The 27,760-nt window shown below is 42.2% G+C and overlaps 1 protein-coding gene across 1 annotated transcript in view; it reads right to left on the bottom strand.

Annotated features, from left to right (window-relative positions):
• RYR3 (ryanodine receptor 3) overlaps positions 1 to 27,760 on the bottom strand; it is a 461,863-nt gene that overhangs the window by 380,716 nt on the left and 53,387 nt on the right. Inside the window, exon 2 of the mRNA XM_018053769.1 lies at positions 6,382 to 6,501. Coding sequence (XP_017909258.1) covers positions 6,382 to 6,501 — 120 coding nt within the window. The remainder of the gene's footprint in view (positions 1 to 6,381; positions 6,502 to 27,760) is intronic.

Below are 27,760 nucleotides of genomic sequence, written 5' to 3'. Positions count from 1 at the left end.
ATAGAAATTAGACAGTGATTTGAGTTTGGAACGAACGATCTTCAGGAAGTCACTTAACTTTGTTTAAATTGTTTTAAATCTTTTTTTTTTAAACAATGAGAACAATATTTGCTTCATAGGGTTGTAAAGATTAAATGAGAGTGTGTAAGCATCCACAGCAGTACAAAACACACAGACTATAATGCTTGATAAATGTTAAAAAAAATCAGAATTTCAATGTTTAAATCTCTATATTAAAAAACATGCGATTTTTACAGTTTTATCATAGTTTGGCTTTTATAAGATCTCAAACCCATTGAGAAGACTACACTAAAATTATATTGAGAAGTTCAAAAAAAGGTATACAACTTCAGGCTGAGCCTCTGTTTCCATAAATTTGCACAGACTTAGTTCTTTAGGAGTAAATAGTAAATCTTTCTGAGCTGAAGATAATAAAAGCAACAGAAATTTTTTTTTTTAGCCAAGAATTCTGTTGTAATTAATGTCATTGACACAATGATGTTTGCACAAACATAGATGTTTAATTCTCGGTGTTCAGTACCTATACAAGTTTTCAGAAACCACAGGAGACTATTTTATTCAGTTTTCAAAAGAGGAAGTGAAAACAATAGGAATGAAATTTTCCTGGAAAATGTTCAATTTGAAAATTAGATTTGATACTGGATTTTTCATTTTGAGTAAACCATGGTCAGCAAGACACAGTGCTCCCTGACAGAAAGGTGGAACATTTTTCTGAGAGAGCCCAAAGACTTCAGATATGACACTGACTTTTAAAGGGCACTAGGGTAAACTGTTTCACTTCATAAACATTAGTTTCATTACTAAAATTGGTGAAACAAACAAACCATGGTCTGTTACAACTGATTTTCAACAAAGAGTTTCCATATTTTTCTTCTTTTTTGGTGATCTACAATTAAGGAATGCAGAAGTCAGGATATGGAAAGGTGTTGGCTTATAATCATAAATAACTGCAATCAATGAAGATTCCTGTGGGGTAAGGTGTATGAAACTCTCTTCTCTTTTTGCCTGAGAATTTGGCCTTCAGTTAATTGTCCAGTTTTGTTCTCAGGACAACCTGATTAAACTGATATGCTAATTATGTTACGAGAGAATATTGCTTAGGGTGAAAATGATCCCTAGTTTGTAGCCTGCATCTGGACTGGAAAGATGACCAGTACTTCACAGAAAGCCCTTTATTTGTGATTCCTCAAGTGTTAAGACTTTTGTATCAGGGGTGGTCCTTCAAAAGCTATGCCTGTGGAGTTGTTACAAGATACATCAGCTCCTGTGGTACAGAGCCTTTTAAGCCATGATGACTCTACACCTGCCTGATGTGGACCTTGTCTCTTTGAACCTGAGCTGTCATTTGGGGTGGGGATTGAGAAGGCAGACCCTGGAGGCTGCAAGGATTTCTGCAGAAGTGCCTGACACTTCCCAGCAGGCAAGCTGTGGCTCTTGTCCAACTAAGCAGACTGGGGTCTACCAGCATCTTACGAGTCTGGATGTTAAGTTGAACCAAAGGCAACTTCTTGGTGGCCACTGCAGATACAACATAGATGAGAAACAATATTAAGAACCAGAGGAAAAATAGTCAATTCCTGATTCCTGGGAGTACATTTTCCACTTAAAAATGACTGTCAATATGTAAAATAAATTGTCACTGGGAATCTGCTGTGCGACTCAGGGAACTCAAACCAGGGCTTTATAACAAACTAGAGGGGTGGGATGGGGAGGGAGGTGGGAGGGATGTTCAAGAGGGAGGGGACATAGGTATACTTATGGCTCATTCATGTGGATGCTTGGCAGAAACCAACACAATTTTGTAAAGCATTACTCTCCAATTAAAAGTAAATAATTTTAAAAAATGACCGTCAATAAGCATTTGCTGCTATTGATAAAAACAGAGAAGCAACATTTCCCTTCAATGTTGCTTGGTCCCTGGTTTCAACACTGAGTCTTCCCTACAAAACAAAATACCTTTTAACTCCTCACACTGTGCTCATTTGAATGGAAAGCTGAATAAAGGTGCTTCTGTGAATTAATATCTGCAATTTCAGGGGCCTTCAGAAAAGACCATGACAAACAAGATTCAAAGTCACAAGAACTCTCCCAAGGGCTCAGCAGTTCCTGGTTTATAGCAGGTGTTGATATTCTAAAACTTTTGCTTCCTATATTTCTACCCTCTTGCTCACTGCTTCAATATGACCTCTTTTTTCTCAGGACTTGTACACAGAGAATATCTTATCTCATGTCTTCTTTCTCTGAGGTCTTTCTTCTCCCTAGAGTTCATCTCAATTTTACCTCGAGTCTCGACTAAGTTGAAATACCCTTGACTGGGATGGCCCAAGGTCACCAGCTGGCTCTGTAGCCAGTTGATAAGAGTGACGTTTGAGGTCCGTGCCTTAGACCCAGTTTGCCAGGCTCGGGAAAAAACAGACCTTCTCATTTCATTGCAGGGTTAACATTAGTTTTCAAGAGCCTAAGAATGGCACCATTGGTTGTGAAATCTGATAGTAGAGAATTAGGAAAAATATCTAGTAAAAAGGGAGGGAACAGGACAGAAGAGGGGTGTGTATAGCTGGAGCTGACTATAGGAAAGCCTGAAGTCACATAAAATGGGTTAATCTAGCAGGCTGCCCCCAATAGTGGTGACAGGAAATTCTGAAGACCTATCTATCCTTTCCACAAATGTATCCTATTTTTCTGTGAGAAGCCCTCATGGTGCACTTTCTTCATACTATATACATAAGAGACACACACTTATGCAATGATAGTATGGGTGCCAACTCTAACAATTGGTTTATCCTTTTGGAAAACCAGTTTAATGTTGTTTATACTCTGATGCTATTAATTCTTCTCCTGGACAATAATCCAGCAAGCAAAAGTAAACCAACAAAACCGTGTACATGAATTTTTCTTTAATAACCATGAAGATTACATAGCAATGTGAAACTGGATGAAATGGGAAAGAAAAAAAGCAGAACATCTGAATATCCATTATGAGTGTGACTTTGAAAATATATGGGTACATGTGGACAAAGGCCAGAGTGAAAAACAAAAATAATAGTTGTGACAGGGAATACAGTAGATAGATGACATGTTTCTTACAAAACTTCTTCAGTTGTGTTATCTTGTTTTAAATTTAAAATGAAAATCCAAAATAAGAACAATCAGTCAAATGGGTGTTAGGAAGGGTTTTTCTCATCCCTAATACACTTCTGAGTGGTATGGGTTATTGTTTTACACCTGAGGGATGCAAAGAATTCTTAGATTATGATATATAGTTCTCTTTAATTTGTTTTAGGTAATCTGGCCTAAATCACAATAGCCAATGGTTAAACATCCTCTGGATCATGGAAAAAGCAAGAGAGTTCCAGAAAAACATCTACTTCTGCTTTATTGACTATGCCAAAGCCTTTGACTGTGTGGATCACAATAAACTGTGGAAAATTCTGAAAGCGATGGGAATACCAGACCACCTGACCTGCTTCTTGAGAAACTTCTTGAGTAACAGGTCAGGAAGCAACAGTTCGAACTGGACATGGAACAACAGACTGGTTCCAAATAGGAAAAGGAGTATGTCAAGGCTGTATATGGTCACCCTGCTTATTTAACTTCTATGCAGAGGACATCATGAGAAACGCTGGACTGGAAGAAACAAAAGCTGGAATCAAGATTGCCAGGAGAAATATCAATCACCTCAGATATGCAGATGACACCACCCTTATGGCAGAAAGTGAAGAGGAACTAAAAAGCCTCTTGATGAAAGTGAAAGAGGAGAGTGAAAAAGTTGGCTTAAAGCTCAACATTGAGAAAACAAAGATCATGGCATCTGGTGCCATCACTTCATGGGAAATAGATGGGGAAACAGTGGAAACAGTGTCAGACTTTATTGTTTGGGGCTCCAAAATCACTGCAGATGGTGACTGCAGCCATGAAATTAAGACGCTTACTTCTTGGAAGGAAAGTTATGACCAACCTAGATAGCATATTCAAAAGCAAAGACATTACTTTGCCAACAAAGGTCCGTCTAGTCAAGGCTATGGTTTTTCCAGTGGTCATGCACGGATGTGAGAGTTGGACTGTGAAGAAAGCTGAGTGCCGAAGAATTGATGCTTTTGAACTGTGGGGCTGGAGAAGACTCGAGAGTCCCTTGGACTGCAAGGAGATCCAACCAGTCCATTCTAAAGGAAACCAGTACTGGGTATTCATTGGAAGGACTGATGCTGAAGCTGAAACTCCAATACTTTGGCTACCTCGTGTGAAGAGTTGACTCACTGGAAAAGACTCTGATGTTGGGTGGGATTGGGGGCAGGAGGAGAAGGGGACGACTGAGGATAAGATGGCTGGATGGCATCAGTGACTCAATGGACATGAGTCTGAGTGAACTCCGGGAGTTGGTGATGGACAGGGAGGCCTGGCGTGCTGTGATTCATGGGGTCACAAGCAGTCAGACACGACTGAGCGACTGAACTGAACTGAAAGAGAGTTTACACTGTGCTAGGTGGTTCACAAATATTAACTAATTTAAATCTTAATAACAACATTCTTAAGTTGTTACTATTAAATTTCCATTAAGCAGATGAAGAAAACTAAGTTCAGAATGGTGAGATACCTTGCTCAAGGCCCTAGCTTAGCTGGTGAGTGGTAAACACAGGATTCAGACTCGGAGTCTGGCTCCAGAGCAATGCCCTAAACCAATGTCCTACACCCTGCTCAATGGATGACTAGCCAATAGTAAGTACCACGGGTTTCTAATTCAGACCAATGTTCTTTCCATTACACCAGACTGCATCTTATCTGGAAGATGGAAAAGCTGGAAACAAGATTGAGTGACTTGCTCATGGTCACATGATGAGCTAATGGCTGAGAATCAACTTCTTGACTTATAATCTAATGATTTTCCTATTATCCCAGACTGCTGGGAATGAAGAGAAAAATACCTAGCTAAGAGCAAAAGTAAATGAGGAAAGACCTCAGGGAAATCAAACCTAAGACCTCTAAAGGATAAAAATCTTATTTGTCTCTTTGCTCTGCCATTTATTTGAATGTGACTCTGTCCTTCACGCTACTGACAGATGTCTGTGCTCACGGACCAGGGACCTCCCTACATGGGAGGGAGGCAAGTGATGAAGAGCAGAGGGGCTTCAGGGAGGCGTGGCCACCACGGGGCACACTTGATGTTCTAGGATTTGGCCAAACTGCATGCGTCTGTGCTGTACATGTTAACATGGAGAAATGACATACTAATCAGGTGGCTTTACTGGAAAATATAACCATTTTCTGATTTAAATCATTCTATAGGAAAAACTGAGTATGGGGGTGTGGGTGATGGATAATTGTGTGCCAACTTGGTTAAACTATAGTATTCAGTTATTTAATCAAACACCAATCAAGGTTTTGATGTGAAGATACTTTGTACATATAATTAACATCTACAATCAGTTGGCTTTAAAGGGGATTATTACCCTTGATAATGTGGGTGGGCTTTCCCCAATCATTCAAAGGCCTTATGAATAAAACCTGAGGTTTCTTGGAGGAAAAAAATGTCTGCCTTAAGACAGATTCAACTCCTGAGTTTCTAGTTGATTCTGACCTATGGATTTCAGATTTCCCAGCCCTCAAAAGTGCGTAAGTCAATTCCTTAAAATAAATCTGTATCCATCCATCCACCCATCCATCCACCTAGCCAGAAAAAGGAAGAGATCCTATTTCTTCTGTTTCTCTAGAAAACCCTGACTGATATGAAGGTCTTTCCAGGACTGCAAAGTACTGTGAGCATATGGGGCACACAGAGCCACCTGACATACAGTTTGTGAAAAGTAGAAAGCAAATGAAAATGGAGGAAGGTAAGTTTCACTGAGGAGAGATAACACTACATGCCGCCACACAGGCGGGGACCACAGCAAACGTTCCTCTCTGCCCCTGGGTCACAGCAGGCAGTTACAACCATCTCAGCACAGTCACAACTGAAAGTGATGAGCTTGTCGTGAGACACAAGGATCCATGAATTGCTGAGGCAATAAAATGATAGCTGGGAGTAAAGAAAACACACTCAGATTTCCAGGAATTAACAAGGAAGGCGTTTGGGGCGTAAAAAAAAGCATCTTCTCCCTGAAGACTGACAGTGACCTCAAGGCGTCTCCCCCATGTGCTGCTGAACACTTAAAGATAGGTACTATTAATTCTTTGCATTCCACTGTATAACTTTCTAGGCTGGGGAGAGTCATGGGATCTGCTTTCCATTTCAAAATAAGTATATCTTTCGAATTTCTTCCTCACCACCCTCCTCACCCTCATCATCACTTCCCAGCAGTCCCATCCCCGGAGGACTGCTTGGGAGGTCAAGAGGGAAGGTGTAGAGCAGACGGTCAGTCTCACCTTGGCTTCTGAAGTGGGTTCCAAAAAGCACAGGCGATTCCCAAGTCCCTCGGCTGCCAGGCAGAACTTCCTCTGCTCCTTGTGAACGTTGGCGATGCACTGGAGGACCACTTCATCTTCCTGCCAGGGGAACAGAGACCCATGTGAGGAGCAAGGGACTACCTCCCAACGCAGAGCCAAGCCCCTAAGGCACCCTGCTGCATCTTCCTCAGGTCTGCTGAGGGGCACATGCCTTTGAATATTAAAGGAGAGTTTGTTCCTCGCATGGCATATATGAGCTTCTCCCCTGAGTCAGGATTCTACTCATCTCTGGGGAGTGGGGTAGAAAGGACTTGGAAGAGAGGTACTACTTAAGTTCACAGTGTGAGCCTCACTTCTGAAATGTACAAACTGCACACCATCCAGGTAAGCAGAGGATTTCAACCCTTGAGGGAATCTTAAACTAAACCTAAGCAATTTCTCCAAATAAGCAATTAAACAATGAGGGAAACTGAGATGGCAGCAGAGATCAGAGGGAGGCAGGATCGGTGGAGGGAAGGGCCATTCTATGACAGGCTGGAAAGAGACATGTTTTGTTGGAGGAGAGGGATGTATGCAGTGAAACACATTCGCCAGAGATGACAGAGGACGCTGCGGAGGGCCCAGCAGATGCCTTTAATTTTAAATTCTCTTTTATATTAAGCTATAGCTGACTGAGAATGTGGTATTAATTTCAGGTGTACAGCAAAGTGATTCAGTTAAACACAAATGTATATAGCACAGGGAACTCTGCTCAGTAGTCTAATAATCGATATGGGAAAGGAGATGCATTTTAGACATGCATCTAAGGAAGACTAAAAGGAAAGGAAGACTGAGAGAAGCCTTGAGGATCCAGGCTGGAAGGAGGAGTGGTCAAATAGAAGAGCCACTCTGAATTCCCAAGGAGAGGACCTTCCTCCTAGGTGGCAGCCTCAAAAGCAGCCTTCCTCCAATTGCAGACACCTTGTTTGAGTGGCATTCCTCTGCTTGATGGTCCAGAAATGAGGCTGACCTCCATTTACAGGAACATGATCACCCCCTGCACAACCCTGCCTGATGATGAGGGGCAAACCTCTTCCTTACCCATCCCTCCATCCTTGCTCCTCCAACCTGTCAATCCACATGCTCGCTCTCCACCACCACTTGACCTTGGGTTTCAAACATCAAGGAAGACTTCCAGGCACGGTTGAATTAAAGGGGGAAGCAGAGGCGCGCCAGGTGGAAGTGCTTCTTCTCAGCGCTTGCTCTCCTGTTCCCCGTCTCAGTCCCAGATCCCCTTGTGTTAGTGTCAGTCCTATTCTACAGTATTGGAAAGGAAAGCAAAGCAAAGGAAAGGAAAGTGAACTCGCTCAGTCATGTCCGATTCTTTGAGACCCCATGGACTGTAGCTACCAGGCTCCTCTGTCCATGGTACTTTCCAGGCAATAGTACTGGAGTGGGTTGCCATTTCCTTCTCCAGGGGATCTTCCCGACCCAGGGATCAAACCCAGGTCTCCCGCATTGTAGACAGACGCTTTACTGTCTGAGCCACCAGGGAAGTCCAGTACTGGAAAGGCACACTAAATAGACATGATTTTTCTTCCACTGTGCCTAGAACACATCTCAGTTCTGTTCAGTCCAGTCACTTAGTCGTGTCCAACTCTTTGCGACCCCATGAATCACAGCATGCCAGGCCTCCCTGTCCATCACTAACTCCCAGAGTTCACTCAGACTCACGTCCATCAAGTCAGTGATGCCATCCAGCCATCTCATCCTCTGTCGTCCCCTTCTCCTCCTGCCCCCAATCCCTCCCAGCATCAGAGTCTTTTCCAATGAGTCCTCTTCGCATGAGGTGGCCAAAGTACTGGAGTTTCAGCTTTAGCATCAGTCCTTCCAAAGAAATCCCAGGGTTGATCTCCTTCAGAATGGACTGGTTGGATCTCCTTGCAGTCCAAGGGACTCTCAAGAGTCTTCTCCAACACCACAGTTCAAAAGAATCAGTTCTTCGGCGCTCAGCTTTCTTCACATCCATACATGACCACTGGAAAAACCATAGCCTTGACTAGATGGACCTTTGTCGGAAAAGTAATGTCTCTGCTTTTGAATATGCTATCTAGGTTGGTCATAACTTTTCTTCCAAGGAGTAAGTGTCTTTTAATTTCATGGCTGCAGTCACCATCTGCAGTGATTTTGGAGCCCCCCTAAAAATGTCTGACACTGTTTCCACTGTTTCCCCATCTATTTCCCATAAAGTGATGGGACCAGATGCCATGATCTTCGTTTTCTGAATGTTGAGCTTTAAGCCAACTTTTTCACTCTCCTCTTATCAAGAGGCTTTTTAGTTTTTCTTCACTAACACATCTAATCACATGGAAAAATGAAATCCTCTATGTGGTGGGAACATGAAGAGATTCAATGGGACTAACCCCTACAAAGAGGTCTGCAATGCCCAGGGATTGGCCAGGGGTGACAGGGAAATTGGAGACATCACAAATCACAGACATATGAGGTGAACATTGAGGGAATACAAAAGGCTCCATACTTTTGCTAGCCCTGAAATGTCACTGTTCATCACCAAATTGAGTCAGTAATAAATTCAAGCCTCTGCTTCAGAATTCAATATTCATTTGAGTTGAGACAGAAGAGAACTCCAGAATATCACTTCTCTCGAAATGTGGGCTTGGGGAGATCTTTGAAAAAAATGAAATTTTTCCCCAGGCAGAGTATCCCCCAGAACCCAGGGCCAATACCATCCCCCCTGGGGGGCACAGGGAATGGGGGAAGATTCTGAGTTGTCAAAACTTCAGAAAGGTGCCACGAAACAGGGGCATGGGAATTCAGTGATCTGTACTGCAAGAGGCAGTCCTCAAAACACATAATTTTTCCATCCAAAATGTCAAGAAGACCCCCTGTTGAGAAATACTTTAAGTATCTCCTACCCACATACCCTTTACCAGTGGAAACAGGCATTTGGAAATCACAGAACTGGATCTATGGACCAGATTTCTCACAAACAAAGGGGAAGTCAACAAAGTTTCTTTATAGTATGTGTCTTAGAGAATCTCTTTCCATAATCACCTTTCCCATGTTCTTTCCACCCTAAAGTGCCCAAACCATCTTGCACTAGCTGCCTCAGGGATCTATTTGTCTTCTGAATTTGACCTGTGCTATAATTCACATCCTCATAACCTAGGCTACCAATCAACTCATGAAATAAAGGAATTGCCCTGGCTCAGTAACCACTTCCTGAAGAGCACTCACATACAGGCACTGTCCAAGTCAGCACTCTGGGGGATACACGTGACTGTGTGACTCTGGGCCAACTTACCCTTCTCCAAACACGTTCACTTTTTTCCACCTGCTGTCTGGAACTGTACACCTTGGACTGACCTGGCTGTAGACACCAGCTGGCATGGCAGCCTGTACCTGCCTTCCCTCCAGACAGCAGCTATTAGCACCATAAACCTTCAACAGACAGACATCTGGAGCCAAAGATTGCTTGACGCAGAAATCTTTGCACCATTTGGAATCATGAGATGAGTTAATTTAATCCATTTCATTAATTTTCTCACTCCCTAGTGAAACACAGAACACAACCCCCTCTATGCCATTACCAACTCTATCTAGTTTACTCATCCCTATACTGATGTATGCTTTCTCCCCTCTTGTTATCTCTCTTCCTTTATCCCTTTGCTTTAAAGCAAATCTGGGAATTTCCAGATAATGTTATTTCCGAGGAAGCCCCTTTAACTGAAGGCTGCAAATTCTCCCACTTTTGTTATTTTTTCTTCCAGAAACTCTAGCTCCCCTCACAATCCTCAGTGCCAACTCAGATGATTACTCTTCTACTCAGGTGCCAAGAATCTTCTATTTTCAGATACATGATAGCCAATCTCCACACCTTCTTTGGCAGTCTATCAACAGACTAGTTACTTCTCCCATCCTTTATCTGACTCTAATGACAATTGGGGAATTTCATAAACATTTTTGTGTGAATGCAACTCACATTTATTGAGTGCCTTCCAAGGGCAAAGAATTCTTCCAGGATATCATGAAGTACACCAGGTTTTATAAGAGGTGATATGTTAATATAGTAATAATGGAGCTGACACCTGACAGGCCAGCCCACAGCCTTTCTCCACTCTGCTTTAATCATCATCTCAAGTAATTTCAAGGTTCTTGTGGACAATCTATTCAAAATGAATCAGTTCAGTTAAGTTGCTCAGTCGTGTCCGACTCCTTGCGACCCCATGGACTGCAGCACCCCAGGCCTCCATGTCCATCACCAACTCCCGGAGTTTACTCAAACTCACGTCCATTGTGTCAGTGATGCCATCCAACCATCTCATCTTCTGTCGTCCCCTTCTCCTCCTGCCTTCAGTCTTTCCCAGCATCAAGGTCTTTTCAAATGAGTCAGGTCGCATCAGGTGGCCAAAGGATTGGAGTTTCAGCTTCAACACTGGTCCTTCCAATGAACATTCAGGACTGATCTCCTTTAGCATGGAATGGTTGTATCTCCTTGCAGTCCAAAGGACTCTCAAGAGTCATCTCCAACATCACAGTTCGAGAGCATCAGTTCTTCAATGTTCAGCTTTCTTTATAGTCCAACTCTCATATCCATACATGACTACTGGAAAAACCATAGCCTTAACTAGAAAGACCTTTGTTGGCAAAGTAATGTCTCTTCTTTTCAACATGCTATCTAGGTTGGGCATAACTTTTCTTCCAAGGAACAGGCATCTTTTAATTTCATGGCTGCAATCACCATCTGCAGTGATTTTGGAGCCCAAAAAAATAAAGTCTGACACTGTTTCCACAGTTTCCCCATCTATTTGCCATGAAGTGATGGGACCGGATACCATGATCTCTGTTTTCTGAATGTTGAGCTTTAAGCCAACTTTTTCACTCTCCTTTCACTTTAATCCAGAGGCTCTTTAGTTCTTCTTCACTTTTTGCTATAAGGGTGGTGTCATCTGCATATCTGAGGTTATTGATATTTTCCCAGCAATATTAATTTCAGCTTGTGCTTCTTCCAGCCCAGCATTTCTCATGATGTACTCTGCATAGAAGTTAAATAAGCAGGGTGACAATATACAGCCTTGACGTACCCCTTTTCCTATTTGGAACCAGTCTGTTGTTCCATGTCCAGTTCTAACTGTTGCTTCCTGACCTGCATACAGGTTTCTCAAGAGTCAGGTCAGGTGGTCTGGTATTCCCATCTCTTTCAGAATTTTCCACAGTTTATTGTGATCCACACAGTCAAAGGCTTTGGCATAGTCAATAAAGCAGAAATAGATGTTTTTCTGGAACTCTCTTGCTTTTCCATGATCCAGTGCATGTTGGCAATTTGATCTCTGGTTCCTCTGCCCTTTCTAAAACCAGCTTGAACATCTGGAAGTTCACGGTTCACATATTGCTGAAGCCAGGCTTGGAGAATTTTGAGCATTACTGTACTAGCGTGTGAGATGAGTGCAATTGTGCAGTAGTTTGAGCATTCCTTGACATTGCCTTTCTTAGGGACTGGAATGAAAAGTGACCTTTTCCAGTCCTGTGGCCACTGCTGAGTTTTCCAAATTCGAAATGAATAACTTGACCTAATGACTGACCCTCTGTTTTGGTAACACACTCTAATGAAACTTCCTTGTCATGACCTAGAATGAATCCAGTTCTAAGATCCAAAACTGGACTTTTACTCTACAGATGCATTCTTCTCTCTTGCTTGCTTTCTCATTGCACTATTCTTGCTTTCCCCTTCAGCAAATTGGCCAGTTCCAAGAGGGCACACTGCCATCGTCATTATTTTCTCCACCCCACCAAGGAAAATGATTGATTTTTTTGAAAGAGAAAACACCACAGCTTTGAAGTTAGGGGAGTTTTAAAAATATTGTGTACTAACTCATATAAGTAGAATCTAGAAAAATGGTATAGATGATTCACAACGTAGAAATCAAGACATAGAGAACAAACACATGGATACCAAGGGGGAAAAGGGGAGTGGGATGAATTAGATTGGGATTGGCATATATACATACTGTTGATACTATGTACAAAACAGATACCTAATGAGAACCTAACTATATAGCATAGAGAACTCTACTCAGTGCTCTGCAGTGACCTAAATGGGAAGGAAATTCAGTTCAGAGGGGATATATGTATACATGAATATATATGAATCAGTACAGCTGATTCATGTTGCTGTCCTGCAGAAACTGACAGTTACACAGCAGTGTAAAGAAACAATACTCCAATAAAAATTAAGACAAACAATAAATAAATTTATAAGGGTTATTTTTGGTAACATTCTCAGCTTGTTTGAACCTTGCTTCATTGAAACACAATCATAAATTTTTTCCTTTTTCATAGGATTTATAGCAGACTTAACTCAGTCAATATCAAACAATAATGGCTTCCATCTATAATAGAAAGAGAGGTAAACTAAAGGGAAGAAAGCATAGGCTGGAGGGCATAATAATCAGAAACAGTAAGACCTTTCAAACCCAGCCTCTGTCCTTGGGTGGGCATTATGAATCTCCTGGGACCCCAGGAAATAATCTGCATAAGACCACAGAAGGTTTTCCTTCTTTTACCAAATAAGTCTAAAGGTCTCTGCCTGGCTTTGAAAATGTCTCCACCACTGAGTTCTCCCCTCCACCTCTCATCTTATCTTCCTTCATTCCTACTGCCTACCATCTCCCAAATAAGCCTTGCTCAGAGTTCATGGAATGCTCCTCCTTGAAAGCCCTCCTTCCTTCACTCAACTCCATATTCTCTTAGTTCTCTTCCCTTTATGATGGATCCTTCCCATGTTCCCTTTCTCCTGCCACTCCTAAACATAGGGATCACTCAAGGGCGGGTCTTTGTCATTTTCCCTTAGAAATCTCACTCAGTCTTCAGGCTTCCGGGTTTATTCTGAGAGTCATCATGCCATCTGTACCTCCAGTGGAGCTAGTGGTAAAGAACCTGCTTGCCAATGCAGGAGACATAAGAGATGAGGGTTTGATTCCTGGGTTGGGAAGATCCCCTGGACAAGGGCATAGCAACCCACTCCAGTATCCTTGCCTGGAGAATCCCATGGACAGTGGAGCCTGGTGGGCTACAGTCCCTAGGACTATAAAGAGTCAGACACGATTGAAGCAACTTAGTACACACATACTCACACATACCTCCAACCTGATGGCATTCTATAGTTCCAAATATCCACCTATTGATCCATGGACTTCTCAACACCTCAAACCAATATGTTCCATTGTATCAAAAGGCTTCCTTTTTTTCCATGTATTCATCTTTCTATTATGATTTCTGTATTTGTCAATGACATATCCAACCCCTCTGCAGCCCAGGCTCAAACACCATCACCTCCTATCTGAGTCTTCTCTCTCTCCTCTTCTGCAACATATGGATCAGAGGAAGCAGACACTGGAGCTCTAGAGCTCTGGACAAGGCTATAACAATACCCAAAGCAGTCTTCCTCTGGTCTTTTACTGGAGTCACAGCCCCGACTTCATCACTTTCCTGCTGAAAATCCATAATGACTCTCTACACTGTCCACAAAACAGATATAAATTTCTTAAACCAGTATATAAGGATCTCCACTTTCCAACTTCTTCCCTACAGACGTCTTTGCCATCTCTACCCCTATGCCATGATTTGCCCTGTTTTCCTGTGATCACAGATCTGCTGGCCTCCCAAGCTCAGCTTAAATTCCATATTCTTTATGAAGTCCAGGTCATTATGCCTCTCCTGCCAAACTTGCATAGCAATTATTACCATCCTCTTGCATAATGATTATTCATAATATGCCATATCCCCAGTTATGTATTTGGAAACGGCTCACATTTGCTGATCTCTGACTGTGTAACAGGCACTGTGTTTTACGCACAGTGACCCATTTAAACTTCATGTCAGTGCTATGATGTAGCTACTATTGTAATCTCCATGTGACAGATGAGAAGCTGCTGTGCAGAACAGTTAAGTAACTTGCCTAAGGTCTCCTGGTGGCAAGGGGTGGAGCCTGGTATCCAGTCTGGACAGACTGTATCCACATTCTCTTTCCCAGCTTCTCTCAGTTGGCCATTTACCCCTTGAAGGCAGGGTCCCCATCTGGTTCACCTTTACACCTATTGGGATACTCACAAGCATGGTGCCTTAAACACATCATGCACCCAATTATAACTTATTAAGTGGGCGTGTTTCCACCTTGCAACCCCAGTTAATTACAAACTCTGTTAAAGCAGAAAACAGCTTCCCCATCCAAGCCGGGAATGTAATGTGTTTGGTAAAATCATGTTGGCTGATTGGAATATGAAATATGATTAAAAGAAGAGATTACTCTCATGGAACAATAGTTTTTGTAGAAGGGGTCACTGCTTCACTGATGAGCCAGAACTGAGTAAAGTTATAAAAAGAGAATAGATATTAACATAAAGGAGGAATGGGGGGAAAAGCCATAATGAGGCTTTGGAGTCCATTTCAAAATTTCTTAGTTTCTGTTAATTGTTATTGCTGATAATAATAACCATTCATTCTATACCAGACACTCTGCTGAAATCTAGCCTCCCCTCCTAGATTACGTAACACTCATAATAACACAACCATTCTAAGGATGAGGAAACCAAAGCTCTGAGGATTTAGCTAATTTTAATGAATAAACATTTAATGAACAGTCACTATGTGTCACCATGTTCCAGCACCTCAGTTTAGTCCTTACAACTTCCCTAATATTCTCTCTATTCATAGATAAAGAGGCTGACACATAGAGAGCTTAATTAACTTGCCTAGCACCACACCACATGCAAGTAACAGTTTCCAACCTTGAACCTGGGATTACATGAATCAGGAGCTTGTCCTCCTGATCATGATGCCAAAACAGCTCTTGACTCCAAGAGACTGACCTTAGCAATAGATCTGAAATACATCTTCCTGATTCTAAGGCCCATGTGATGGTGCTGATAAAAACAGATATATCCTGGCCCTCTCACATGGTGATCCCACTACAAAAAGTAACCAAATCGGAGAGCATGATGCCAGAGAGAACAGCCAGAGGACTTAAAATCAAATAAAATCAAATTTCTCAGTGTTCCATGATTGTAACGATGGATGGAGTGAACATCATCCTTAAACTTGTAGCAGTGGGGGGGAATGATTAAAATCCAAGGTATATCGTATATCAGCATCCCCTCAAGCCATGTGGTTCACAAGCGCTGGCTATTCCTGTCATAGCTCCAGCCTGGGTGGTGCTGAGTGATTGCCCCTGAACAAGAATATACAGCCTTTGGCTCTCTTGGCTGGGATGTCATATTATCACAGGTTGCCTCTGACAATGTTCTTCCCATACCCCACTAGAGAACTTTGAACTTGAAAATGAATGGAGCTTGCCTATTCTATTCCTGCTGCTTCTTTCTTACACCCCGACACCCAGCACCAGGGCCAGAGAAGGTCTGTGTTTGCCATCTCGGAGTTGATGGACGGGGGCACCCTGGCTCCCTCTCCTCTCTCTGGGTCATTTGCAGAGGACTCTTTGGGACAAAACAAAATGGCTGAGAGCCCTATTTAAGGTCGATCATTAGGCAGCTGATGACAGCCCTATAGTTAGCTGTGCACGTCACTGGTGCTGAGCAGCTCGTGAGCGGGGGCACGTGAGACAGGGCGCAGTCCAGCAGATTTCATGGTCCACATGTGAGTGCAGACAGGACTTCAGAGGACAATCCATAACCATTTATTGCTTTAAAAAGGAATATGTGGCCTCGCCACACTTCTTGAACAGCAGGCACTATTTTGGGAACTGATACAGTTAGAGCTACCTGCTAAATATATATACAGACATGGGTGAGAGAGCTTATTCCAAGGCTTTACCCAAAAGCATCTCTTAAATGAAAAATAAGTGGGTTATTGGGATGACAGGACCATCTACAGACTGTTTCATAAGGATTAACAGCACTGGCGGTCTACTGTGCCCTAGGTATCAATCATTTTAACTATTTGCTTCCTCAGATCCTAAGCTCCTCAGGGGCAGGAGCCTCTCATTTCCCTGTAAATCCTCAGTGTCTGGCATAGTGGCTGGCACTGGTAGAAAAGCAGAGATACTTCTGAATTTAATGAAATAACCATATATACTGAAAACTAGTAATATTAACAAAATACTTACATATAAAAATTGCATCATGAAGATATTTCTGCATTTCCTTACTTGTAGACTCTAGAATGTCAACATGAAAACAGTTGGAATGTTATATAAGGCTCTGTAATATCCTGTTCACTTCTACAATGGCTCAATGAGACCTAGAAATACTCTTAATCCCACTTTAAAAATTACTAAGCTACCATCACTGGTTCCTTACTACTCACTGCTTGTTGCACAATGCAATACAATGGAAATGCCAGCATCCAAGAGACAAAATTGATAGAGTTGATCATTCCTTCCTTTGTAAAATACAGTCATGATTTGGCTCACAAGGTAGACTTTCTCTTTCATGTTGCTCCTATTCAAGAGCATCTCCTTCTCAGGTTCCTTGGCTGGCCAAGCCTCATCTTCTCTGTAATGCGGGAGCTGTGCCCCCACGTTATTCTTCAGAGTTCTTTTCCTTACCTGAACTCTCCTCCCTGGTGATATCATTTGGTTTCATGGCTTTGAAAATCATGTGTAGTCACTAATATTGTTGTCATTTAGTCACTAATTTGTGTCTAAACACTATGCAACCCCATAGTATGTAGCCTGCCAGGCTCCCCTGTCCATGAAATTTTCCAGGCAAGAAATACTAGAGTGGGTTGCCATTTCCTTCTCCAGGGGATTCTCCTGACCCAGGGATAAAAGCCTGGTCTATTGCATTGGCAGGTGGGTTCTTTATCACTGAAGCTGCCAAGGAAGCTCCAGTCATTAATACTAATGACTCTCAAATTTGTATAACCTGCTTTAACTTCTTTTATCTCCAATTGCTTAACAGGTTCAACTCATAATCATGTCCCTTGTATGTTCCTCCTGATGATCTATCTCAGGACATGGCAACTCCATTCTTCAGGTACTCAGACAAAAGAAAAATCTTGAATTAATTCCCTTTTTTCTCACCTCACTTCCATGCCAGCAACAAATCCTACCAAATCTATCTTCAAAATTTATCTGACTGGACCAGCTTGCATCCTCCTCACCACACCACCTGGTCACACCATTATCTCTTGACACCATCACCTCTCACCAGTCCAGGTTCAATGCATGATACTGGATACTTGGGGCTGGTGCACTGAGATGACCCAGAGGAATGGTACGGGGAGGGAGGAAGGAGGGGGGTTCAGGATGGGGAACACGTGTATACCTGTGGCAGATTCATGTTGATGTATGGCAAAACCAATACAATATTGTAAAGTAATTAACCTCCAATTACAATAAATTTATATTTAAAAAAATCTATCTGACTGGACCAGCTTGCATCCTCCTCACCACACCACCTGGTCACACCATCACCTCTTGACATGATTACTGAAAGCACCTCTGAACTTATTTCCCACTCATATCTCTTCCCTACACACTAGCTAGAGGAAGGTTTTTACTGAGATCCTGTCTCCCCAGTACTCAAAACTCTTCAGTGGCTTTCTGTCTTACTCAGGAAAATGGCAGGATTCTTACTGTGGTCCTAAAAACAGGCCCACTTGCCTGTGATCTCTCTTCTTTTGCTTGTTTCGTCTCAGCTGTACTGGCCTGGTTCTAGGAGCTTAGATTTTTGAAGCATGCTCCGCCCTCCCACCCTTTGCCCTGGCTTTTTCTTTGCCAAGGATGCTCTTCTCCAGTTCCCCACAGGGCTCCTTCCCTCACTTCCCTTAGGTGTCTGCTCAGTGTCAGTTTATCAGAGAGGCTCTCCCTCTATAAAATTACAACCCCATTCCCACTCCGCACTTTCCATCTTGCTTCATCTGCCTTCCTTCCACTAGCACTTACCACCTAAGAACGTGCACTTGTTTGTTTCTTATCTATTCCCTCCTCATTAGAATGTAAGCTCCATGGATACTGTTTTGGCACCGCTGTATCTCCAGCGTGCAAAACAGTGCCTGGTACAAGGTACATGAGTATGCGCTCAGCCACTCTATCTTGTCTGACTCTTTGCAACCCCACAGACTGTAGCCTGTCAGGCTCCTCTGTCCATGGGATTATCCAGGCAGGAATATTGGAGTGGGTTGCCATTTCCTTCTCCAGGGGATCTTCCCAACCCAGGGACTAAACCTGCATCTCCTGAGTCTTCTGTGTTGGCAGATGGGTTCTTTTTACCACTCAGCCATCTGGGAAGCCCCACAAGGTAGGTACTCAGCCCCAAGAAAAAGACTAGTGGTTTATTCCTTTGCACGAATTGTGTAATCATTCCTCAGACTCGGCTGGGATTAAGGGTTTCCATTAAGGGCTGACAAACAAAAGAAGCAACCCACAGCCTGTAGGCAGGGACCTGGAAAGAGTGTCTTGTTTTCTCTTGATAACTTTTCCCACTGCCAAGAACACTGAATTTGAAGTCTGAAGTCTGATGATATAGTTGATGCAGCCTCTCCCATGGCTAGGTCCTTTTGGAACTTGCAGAGAAGGCAAAGTGGGAAAGCCTTCCCTGAGTTGATTAGGGAGATCTGCAGGCACTAGGGTTCCCATGTGCAGTTCACTCCCTCTCAGGTAGACTAGGCTGCTAGCCAACACGGAAGAATACAGTGACCCGTAACATCTTCTTCGGGAAATAATGGTCAATTTATTTAAATTTCTGACCCTCACAGGGTAGAAAAATAATGATTGAGTTGGTACCAGGCAATTTCAGGCCCCACAGGAAGGTTTGCACTTTTTTTCCAATAAAATTGTACATAACTTGATATTTTGAATATTCTCCCCCAAAGCAAGTGAGTGACTACACCCAGGAGCATACACACACCCCTTTGGTTTCTCTCTTCTTCAGACACATCAGCCGGGGTGAAGAGCAAACAGAAAAAGCTAGAATACTAAAGCAATCATGATGTTTGATGTATAAGAGGGAGTAAGGGTTGATAATAGTTATGATAGGGAAAGGTAGGTCTCTAGATCTAACATTGCTCTGAACCTAATTTGAAAAAGGTGGGAATGTAAATTGGTGCAGCCACCATGGAGAGCAGCAGGAAGGGTCCTTAAAAAACTAAAAACAGAATAATCATATGACTCTACAATCCCACTCCTGAGCATATATCCAGAGAAAATCATAATTTGAAACTATATGTGCACCCCTAGTTCACTACAGCACTATTACAATAGCCAAGACACGGAAGCAACTTAAATGCCCACTGACAGAGGAATGGATATAGAAGATATGGCATGTGCATACATATATGTGGATATTTGTGGGTGTCTGTGTGTGTATATATATACACACAGAATGGAATATCAGCCATAAAAGAATGAAATCTTGCCATTTAAAGCAACATGGATGGAGCCAGAAATTATCTTATTAAGTGAAGTCAGACAGGAAAAGATAAACATTACATGATACCACTTATATTTGAAATCCCCCCCAAAATGATACAAAGGAACTTGTTTACAAAACAGATACAGATTCACAAATTTAGAAAACAAACTTACAGTTACCAAAGAGGAAAGAGAGGAAGGGATAAATTAGGAGATTGGGATTAACGTACACACACTGTTGCTGCTGCTGCTAAATCGCTTCAGTCATGTCCGACTCTGTGTGACCCCATAGACAGCAGCCCACCAGGCTCCCCTGTCCCTAGGATTCTCCAGGCAAGATTACTGGAGGTTGTTGCCATTTCCTTCTCCAATGCATGCATGCACGCTAAGTCGCTTCAGGATGCTCTGTCCACAGAATTCTCTAGGCAAGAGTACTAGAGTGGGTTGCCATTTCCTTCTCTGATATAATGCCTGAGTATATCCTAATAATAAGTGGCGAGGAGACATGGAAAGGAAGCACAGACAAATGATATTGGCCATAAATTAAAAATAGCTGGATGATAGGCAATGGGTTCATGAAATTTCTTATTTTCTCTACTTCTGTATGTTTAAATTTTTCCATAATAAAGCTAAAAAAAAAACTACAAAGAACTAAGATTAGAGTTTCTATTCACCAATAAAATAGATAATCAATAAGGACCTACTGTATAGCACTCAATATCCTGTAATAATCTATAATGAAAAAGAATCTGAAAAAGAATAGATATATGTACAGGTGTAGCTAAATCACTTCTTTGTATACCTGAAACCATCACAATATTGTAAATCAATTATACTACAATATAAAATAAAATTTTTAAACTTTAAAAAAATAAATAGGGAGTTTGAACAGCACACTTTTTAATTTCCCATGTTTGTATTATAACTGCTGATGAGTTTGCAGGCCACCTTCATCTTGAGAAACCATGAGCCTTGAAACCCTAGAAAGAGACAAAGAGTATCCAATTCTGACTCTACCAAGGACACTACTGGGAGACCCGGATGAACTGTGCAATGATACCTACATTTTTACATTAGATCTAGTCTTTATGTCAGTTTCCTTTAATTTTGGCATTGATTCTGGGATCTCTGGTTTCTGACTTGAGGTACAACACCTCCCTGGGCTATGTAATTCACCTGTAGCAGTTCACCCATTTTAAATCAGATCTTCTAACAATCCCTATGCTTGGGAGATTAGGCCACAGTACCATCTGCTTCTGTTTCTTAGACATAAACTAAGCATTGAGTTTCTCTCTATGGACATAAGGTAGCGCCTCAGATGGTGAACTTTCTGGAATTTTCCCCTTTAAGATTTGTAGAAAAAGCAAACTGAACGAAAATACCCTACATGTAGCATATACTCTGTGTGCATATCAACTTACTGATAGGTTGCATCTGAAAGCAAGAACAAAGCATCTAGCAATTTCCATACACAATCTAATAGCTCCTTTCTCAAAAAAGATGCTTGATGAAGTTAGTAGACTATAATGAAATTTATGGACTGACATTGAGAAGGAAAGGCTTGGAAAATAGGTCACTTAAAGGCAAAAGTGTTTTCATTATTTAATAGTGCATAAAACCCTATCAACTGTCCAGGGGTAGTTTCTTTAAAATATATATATATATATATCCATTTCATCCAGCTTACATTCAGTCATGCAAGAAATACTTGTGTGCCTGCTGCTGCGCCAGATTCTGTTTCATGGCCTGGGGTGAAGTGGTATATACAAAGGTGAGGCATCTGCCCTCCTGGAACCCCCAATCCAAGTGGATGACAATGTGGTCATACAGATCCGCTCAAATAGGCTTTAGGTGGCAGTGGTTTGCAGAGATGATGATATAAGATGATATAATTCAGAACCAGAGGAATCTGAGTAAGAGAACACAGGAATATTTGAGATACTTCCCTCTCCTTCCTGACATCTTCTCTCTCCTGACTGAACTCCAGTATGTGTTTCTATCAGAGAACTGACTGCTCCATATTGTAACTCTTGGATTTCTTATTAAAATCCCCCTTAACCGGGTCTTTTTCTGCTTGGCAGGCAAGGATAATATCCTGCTCATCTCCATCTTGTTTGTATGGTATTCCCTGGTGGCTCAGATGGTAAAGAATCTGCCTGCAATATGGGGAACCTGGGTTCGATCCTCGGGTTGGGAAGATCCCTTGGAGAAGGGTATGGCTACCCACTCCAGTATTCTTACCCAGAGAATTTCACAGACAGAGGAGCCTGGCGAGCTACAGTTCATGGGATCGTAGAGTCAGACATGACTGAGCGGCTAACACTTTCACTTTCACATTCCACATTAATAACCTTATGGCCAACATGCCACAGCTGCTTGTTAAATGAAAATCATAAAGGTGGGGAGAAAGGGTGGATCAGAATGGTGGGTCAGAGCTGAGTAAACAGGTGTGGACCAAGAGCACCAAAACCAGACATTGTCCAGGATCATAAGACACACCTCAGGAAAAAGCAGGGGACTCATGAGAGCCAAGACAAGCCTGTTTCTACTAACAGGGATTCACCTGGACACATCCCCCTGGAGCAGAACTCAGTGTTTCATTCTCAGAGTCTAATGTGGGGCTAAAAGGTGACTACTGTGTGCAAAAATTTCTTATACTTGAAGCTTTCAATTCAGTGAGGATCTTGCTATCACCAGTGAATATACAGCACTGAGGAAAGGTATGTGCAGAAGGCAAATTAAATACAAGGAGAACCCACCAGGTGCAGGTTTAAAAACTTCGCATTTTATAACATTTCAAGAACCTCATCACATTAGTCATCAGTATGCACATCGTACAGGCAGAGCCACTTGGGCATAGGCTCAGAAGTGGTAAGTAACAGCCTAGAGTCAGACGTTATTGCTTTTGTTCATTCATTATTCATTAATTTATGAAGTATTCATTAATGCCTGTTATACACCGTGCACTACTAGGTCCTGAGAAGACAAAAATGCATCTGATTTAGCGAGCAGGGATTTAAATCTTGTTCAGTGTAACTCCAAATCCACATCCTTCCTACTGTACCAAGGCCTCTTGGTGAAGAAAGCATTTCAGTAATTTAATAACTGACACCACTCCCACCCTGTCATGCTGTTGTCCAATTTCTCACCTTACTAGGGCTGGTGGTATAGCTGGAAGACTAATTCAAGGGGTAGTTTCCTCTTTCCAAAATAAGATATAAGCACCCAATTGTTTCTTTATCTTAGTCAAGTGCAAATAGAACTTCAAGCCCCAGGTCATTCTTTTTGCCTACAACCCATCCCTGCCATTCACAACCATACTCTTGATCAGTAGCCAAGTCGTGTCAGACTCTTTGCAACCCCATGGACTGCAGCACGCCAGGCTTCCCTGCCTTTCACTGCCAGAGTTTGCTCAAATTCATGTCCATTGAGTTGGCTATGCCATCCAACCATTCTCTCCTCTGTCTCCCCCTTCTCCTCCTGCCCTCAAGCTTTCTCAGAATCAGGGTCTTTTCCAATGAGTTGGCTCTTTGCATCAGATGGCCAAAGTTCTGGAGCTGCAGCACCAGTCCTCCCAGTGAATATTCAGGGTTGATTTCTTCTAAGATTGACTGGTTGGATCTCCTTGCAGTCCAAGGGACTCTCAAGAGTCTTCTCCAGCACCACAGTTTGAAAGCATCAATTCTTCGGTGGTCTGCCTTCTTTGTAGTCCAGCTCTCACATCTGTACATGACTACTGGAAAAACCATAGCCTTGACTATATGGATCTTTTTCGGCAAAGTGATGTCTTTGCTTTTTAATACACTGTCTGGTTTTGTCATAGCTTTCCTGCCAAGAAGCAGCTGTCTTCTAATTTCATGGCTGCAGTCATCATCCTCAGTGATTTTAGGGCCCAAGAAGAGGAAACCTGTCACCTCTTCCTTCTGTTCCCCTTCTATCTACCACAAAGTGATTAGACCAGAAGCCAGGTTCTTAGTTTTTTGAATGTTGAGATTTAAGCTGGCTTTTTCACTCTCCTTGCTCACCCTCATCAAGAGGCTCTTTAGTTCCTCTTAACTCTCTGCCATTAAAGCGGTATCATATGCATATCTGATGTTGTTGATATTTCTCCCAGCAATCTTGATTCCAGCTTGTAACTCATCCAGCCCAGCATTTTGTACGATGTGCTCTGCTTATAAGTTAAACAGGGTGACAATAAAAGGTGTTGTCATACTCCTGTCTCAATTTTGAGCCAGTCAGTTTTTCCACACAAGGTTCTAACTTCTTGACCTGCATACAGGTTTCTCAGAAGACAGGTAAGGTGGTCTGCTATTCCCATCTCTAAGAGTTTTCCACAGTTTGTTACGATCCACATAGTCAAAGGTTTTAGTGTAGTCAATGAAACAGAGGTAGACGATTTTCTGGAATTCCCTTGCTTTCTCTATGATCCAGTGAATGCTGGCAATTTGATCTCTGGTTCCTTTGTCTTTTCTAAACCCAGCTTATACATCTGGCAGTTCATGTACTGCTGAAGCCTAGCATGCATAATTTTGAGCATGACCTTACTAGTATGGGGGATGAATGCAACTGTTGGTAGGTTGAGCGTTCTTCAGTACTGTCCTTCTTGGGAACTGGGGTGAAGATAGACCTTTTCTAGTCTTGCGGCCACTGCTCAGTTTTCCAAATTCACTGATCTATTGAGTGCAGCACTTTAATAGCATCACCTTTTAGGATTTTAAATAGCTCTGCTGGAATTCCATCACCTCCACTAGCTTTATTGGCAGCAGTGTTTCCTAAGACCCACTTGATTTCACACTTCAGAATGTCTGGCTCTGGGTGAGTGACCACATCACTGTGATTATCTGGTAATTAAGATGTTTTTTGCACAGTTCCTCTCTGTATGCTTGCCATCTCTTCTTGATCTCTTCTGTTTCTATTAGGTCTTTACCATTTCTGTCCTTTATTGTACCCATCTTTGGATGAAATGTTCCTTTGATATTTCCAATTTTCTTGAGATGTCTATTCTTTCCCCTTCTGCTGTTTTCCTCTGTTTCTTTACATTCTCCATTGAAGAAGGCCTTCTTGCTTCTCCTTGCTATTCTCTGAAACTTTGCACTTAGTTTGGTGTACCTTTCCCTTTCTCCCTTGCTTTTTGCTCCTCTTCTTTCCTTGGCTATTTGTAAAGCCTACTCAGACAACCGCTTTGCTTCTTGCCTTTCTTTTTCCTTGGGATGGTTGTGTTCACTGTCCCCTGTACAACATTATGAGCCTCTGTCCATGGTTCCTCAGGCACTCTGTTTACTAGATTACTACCACACTGCCGTCTGTAAATCCTGCCTGAACCTAAGAATATTTTTTTAAATTTCATAGTGTACTACATCCTTTGAACAGGCTTAGAAAATGCAAGTGATGTCAGAATTAGCAAAAGTCATCAGAATTCTTGACCAAGCCAAAATCTAATGAAAACCCAATAAAATTAAAAGCATATGAAATAGGGTCATTTGATTGCTTGATTCTTTTTGTTATACAGACTAGAATTTACTCCATATCTCAGGTGAAAAATACCATATTGCCTTTTTTTCTAAATATAGTAACATCTGGCTCTGGATCTTGACTTGCAATGATTTCATTCTCAGTCATGTTCAGGGAAACTTTCCCTTTCCCAGAGCTATATAACAATCCCAGGAGATTTATACAGTCCATAAAATTTGGAGCAAAGCAGCTGGTCCTTGGTCCATCAAATTGCTGTCAAGATACCCATTTTCCAAGCCTGTGTGGTCCATTTGCTGGCAGGAATCCAGTAGTTCTTTGCCCTTCTTAGACATAGAGACTGTGGTCTCCAAGTATTGGTGCTTCAGGATCAGCATCTTGAGTCCCATCATCTTACCGTCTCCTGGGTAGTACATGGGCAGGGCTGGAGATCTCTGCTACCTATGAAGCCCCCACCATGCTCTTTCCTCCAGCCTCTAAAAGCAAGGCTTTGCCAGGTCTGGCAACTTTGCCTCCTCCGTCCAAGCCTCAGGACCCATCCCCTACTAAGACCACTCCAGTTTTTTACTTCTAAGAGACTCAGGAAAATAAAAGTCCTCAGCACAAAAGGAAGTCCCAGTTATCTAGGACTCAAAGCCTAGTCTGTCTGGATGAGAATGAAAAGAAGTAACTTATTTTTATTCTATATTTTTTTCCCCAATTTCTTTCATTTTGATGAGTCAACAGGAAATGACCAAACCTGTTTCTGCTGCAAAGCAGTGGTGCTCAACCATGGAGATATGAGAATCACCCGGAGCACTTTTAAAATATGCTGACACCAGGGCCCCATCCTGAGCCAAATAATGGCAGTCTCTGGGGAGGGATACTGGGTATGGTCTCACCAGGTGACCCACGCACAGTTAGAGTGGAGAACTTCTTTCCAGACTCAGGTCAGAGGTGACAACTGGGGAAGTCAGAGAAGACTGGCAGATACCCTGATACAGATATGGAATCTCAGGGGAAAATGAGTGAGTTCTGGATGCAATAAAAGGAAATCTTGGGGGAAAGCAAGTATCCTCATTTCCTTTTAATCAAGGATACAAAAGCTGGGCCACAGTTGATCTGAGGCCCTCCAGTCATCTGTCATGAGGCAGGCCCCTCATCAGGTTCAGTTCAGTTGCTCAGGCATGTCTGACTCTTTGTGACTCCATGGACTGCAGCACGCCAGGCTTCCCTGTCCATTACCAACACCCGGAGCTTGCTCAAACCCATGTCCATCGAGTCCATGATGCCATCCAACCATCTCATCCTCTGTTGTTCCCTTCTCTTCCTGCCTTCAATATTTCCCAGCATCAGGGTCTTTTCCAGTGAGTCAGTTCTTCACATTGGGTGGCTAAAGTACTGGAGTTTCAGTTTCAGCATCAGTCCTTCCAATGAATATTCAGGACTGATTTCCTTTAGGATTGACGGGTTTGATCTCCTTGCAGTCCAAAGGACTCTCAAGAACATACCTCATCAGGTATGTAGCTCTAGAACACAGCCTGATGCCCCTTTTCTCTTTTTTTTTTTGCTAGACATTTATAATACTGCCTCATGAGACTCCTTTTCCTAAGTACAGGGGATAGGAAGATGATCTGTCAGCTATAAGTGAGTCACCAGGAGAAACTAACATCTTGCAAACACCTCCAAAACCAGTGAATCATAAAGTAACAATGAGCTGAGAAGTTTAAAACAGAAAGCTAGCCAACCAGCCAGCGACTACTTATTGACTGTTTTCAGTGAACCTGAAATCATCTATGCATGAAACCTGTGGATCCTTCCTCTGTTTTCCCCAATACACTCCCAAACCCCTCCTGGACAAGTAGGAATGAATTTCTGATAACTTCGGAGAAGAGTAAGTAAAACCATTGTTAATAATGCTCTTTACATTCCCTAAAGAAACTGAAGAGTTTTGTAGCTGGGGACAAACAAGCCTCAAAATGGATACGGGAACTGTTCAGAGTCACCCAGTGGCTGATTTGGGAAGAGACAGAATAGCTAAATGATATCCCAAAGCTAACAGGTATCCATCTGCTTCTTTGCCTTGTATTTTCTACCTGGAAATAGAGAAAGCAATGTTACTCTTCTTTCCTAGAGGTGGGGTATGTTTATGGTTGGGATCACACAATGTTGCATAATTTGAGTGACTTAGAAGTAAATGTATTTCAAACAAACTTCTGAAATCACAGCTCATCTATAGGTGGTTATGCATGTGTTGAACATAAGCAGAATTCTTGTCACTGTAATATTCACCTTTCCTTTAATAATTTTAGATTGTATATCCCTGAGTTGAGTTGGAGTTAAGTGGCACTATGCATTGCTTTTATTCATTTATTTTTTTTAACTTTTTAAAAATTGAAGTATGGGTGGTTGAGAAATAAGGTGGTTGGGAAATTAGGAGATTGGAATTAATATATATGTATACACTACCACACATAAAACAGTTAACCAATAAGGACTTCCTATATAGCGAAGGGAGCTCCACTCAATATTTTGTAGTGA

Source organism: Capra hircus, chromosome 10, assembly GCF_001704415.2.
Source record: "Capra hircus breed San Clemente chromosome 10, ASM170441v1, whole genome shotgun sequence".
Lineage (NCBI taxonomy): Eukaryota > Metazoa > Chordata > Mammalia > Artiodactyla > Bovidae > Capra > Capra hircus.
Note: the sequence above shows the minus strand (reverse complement) of the source record. Positions and strands in the feature narration are given on the sequence as shown.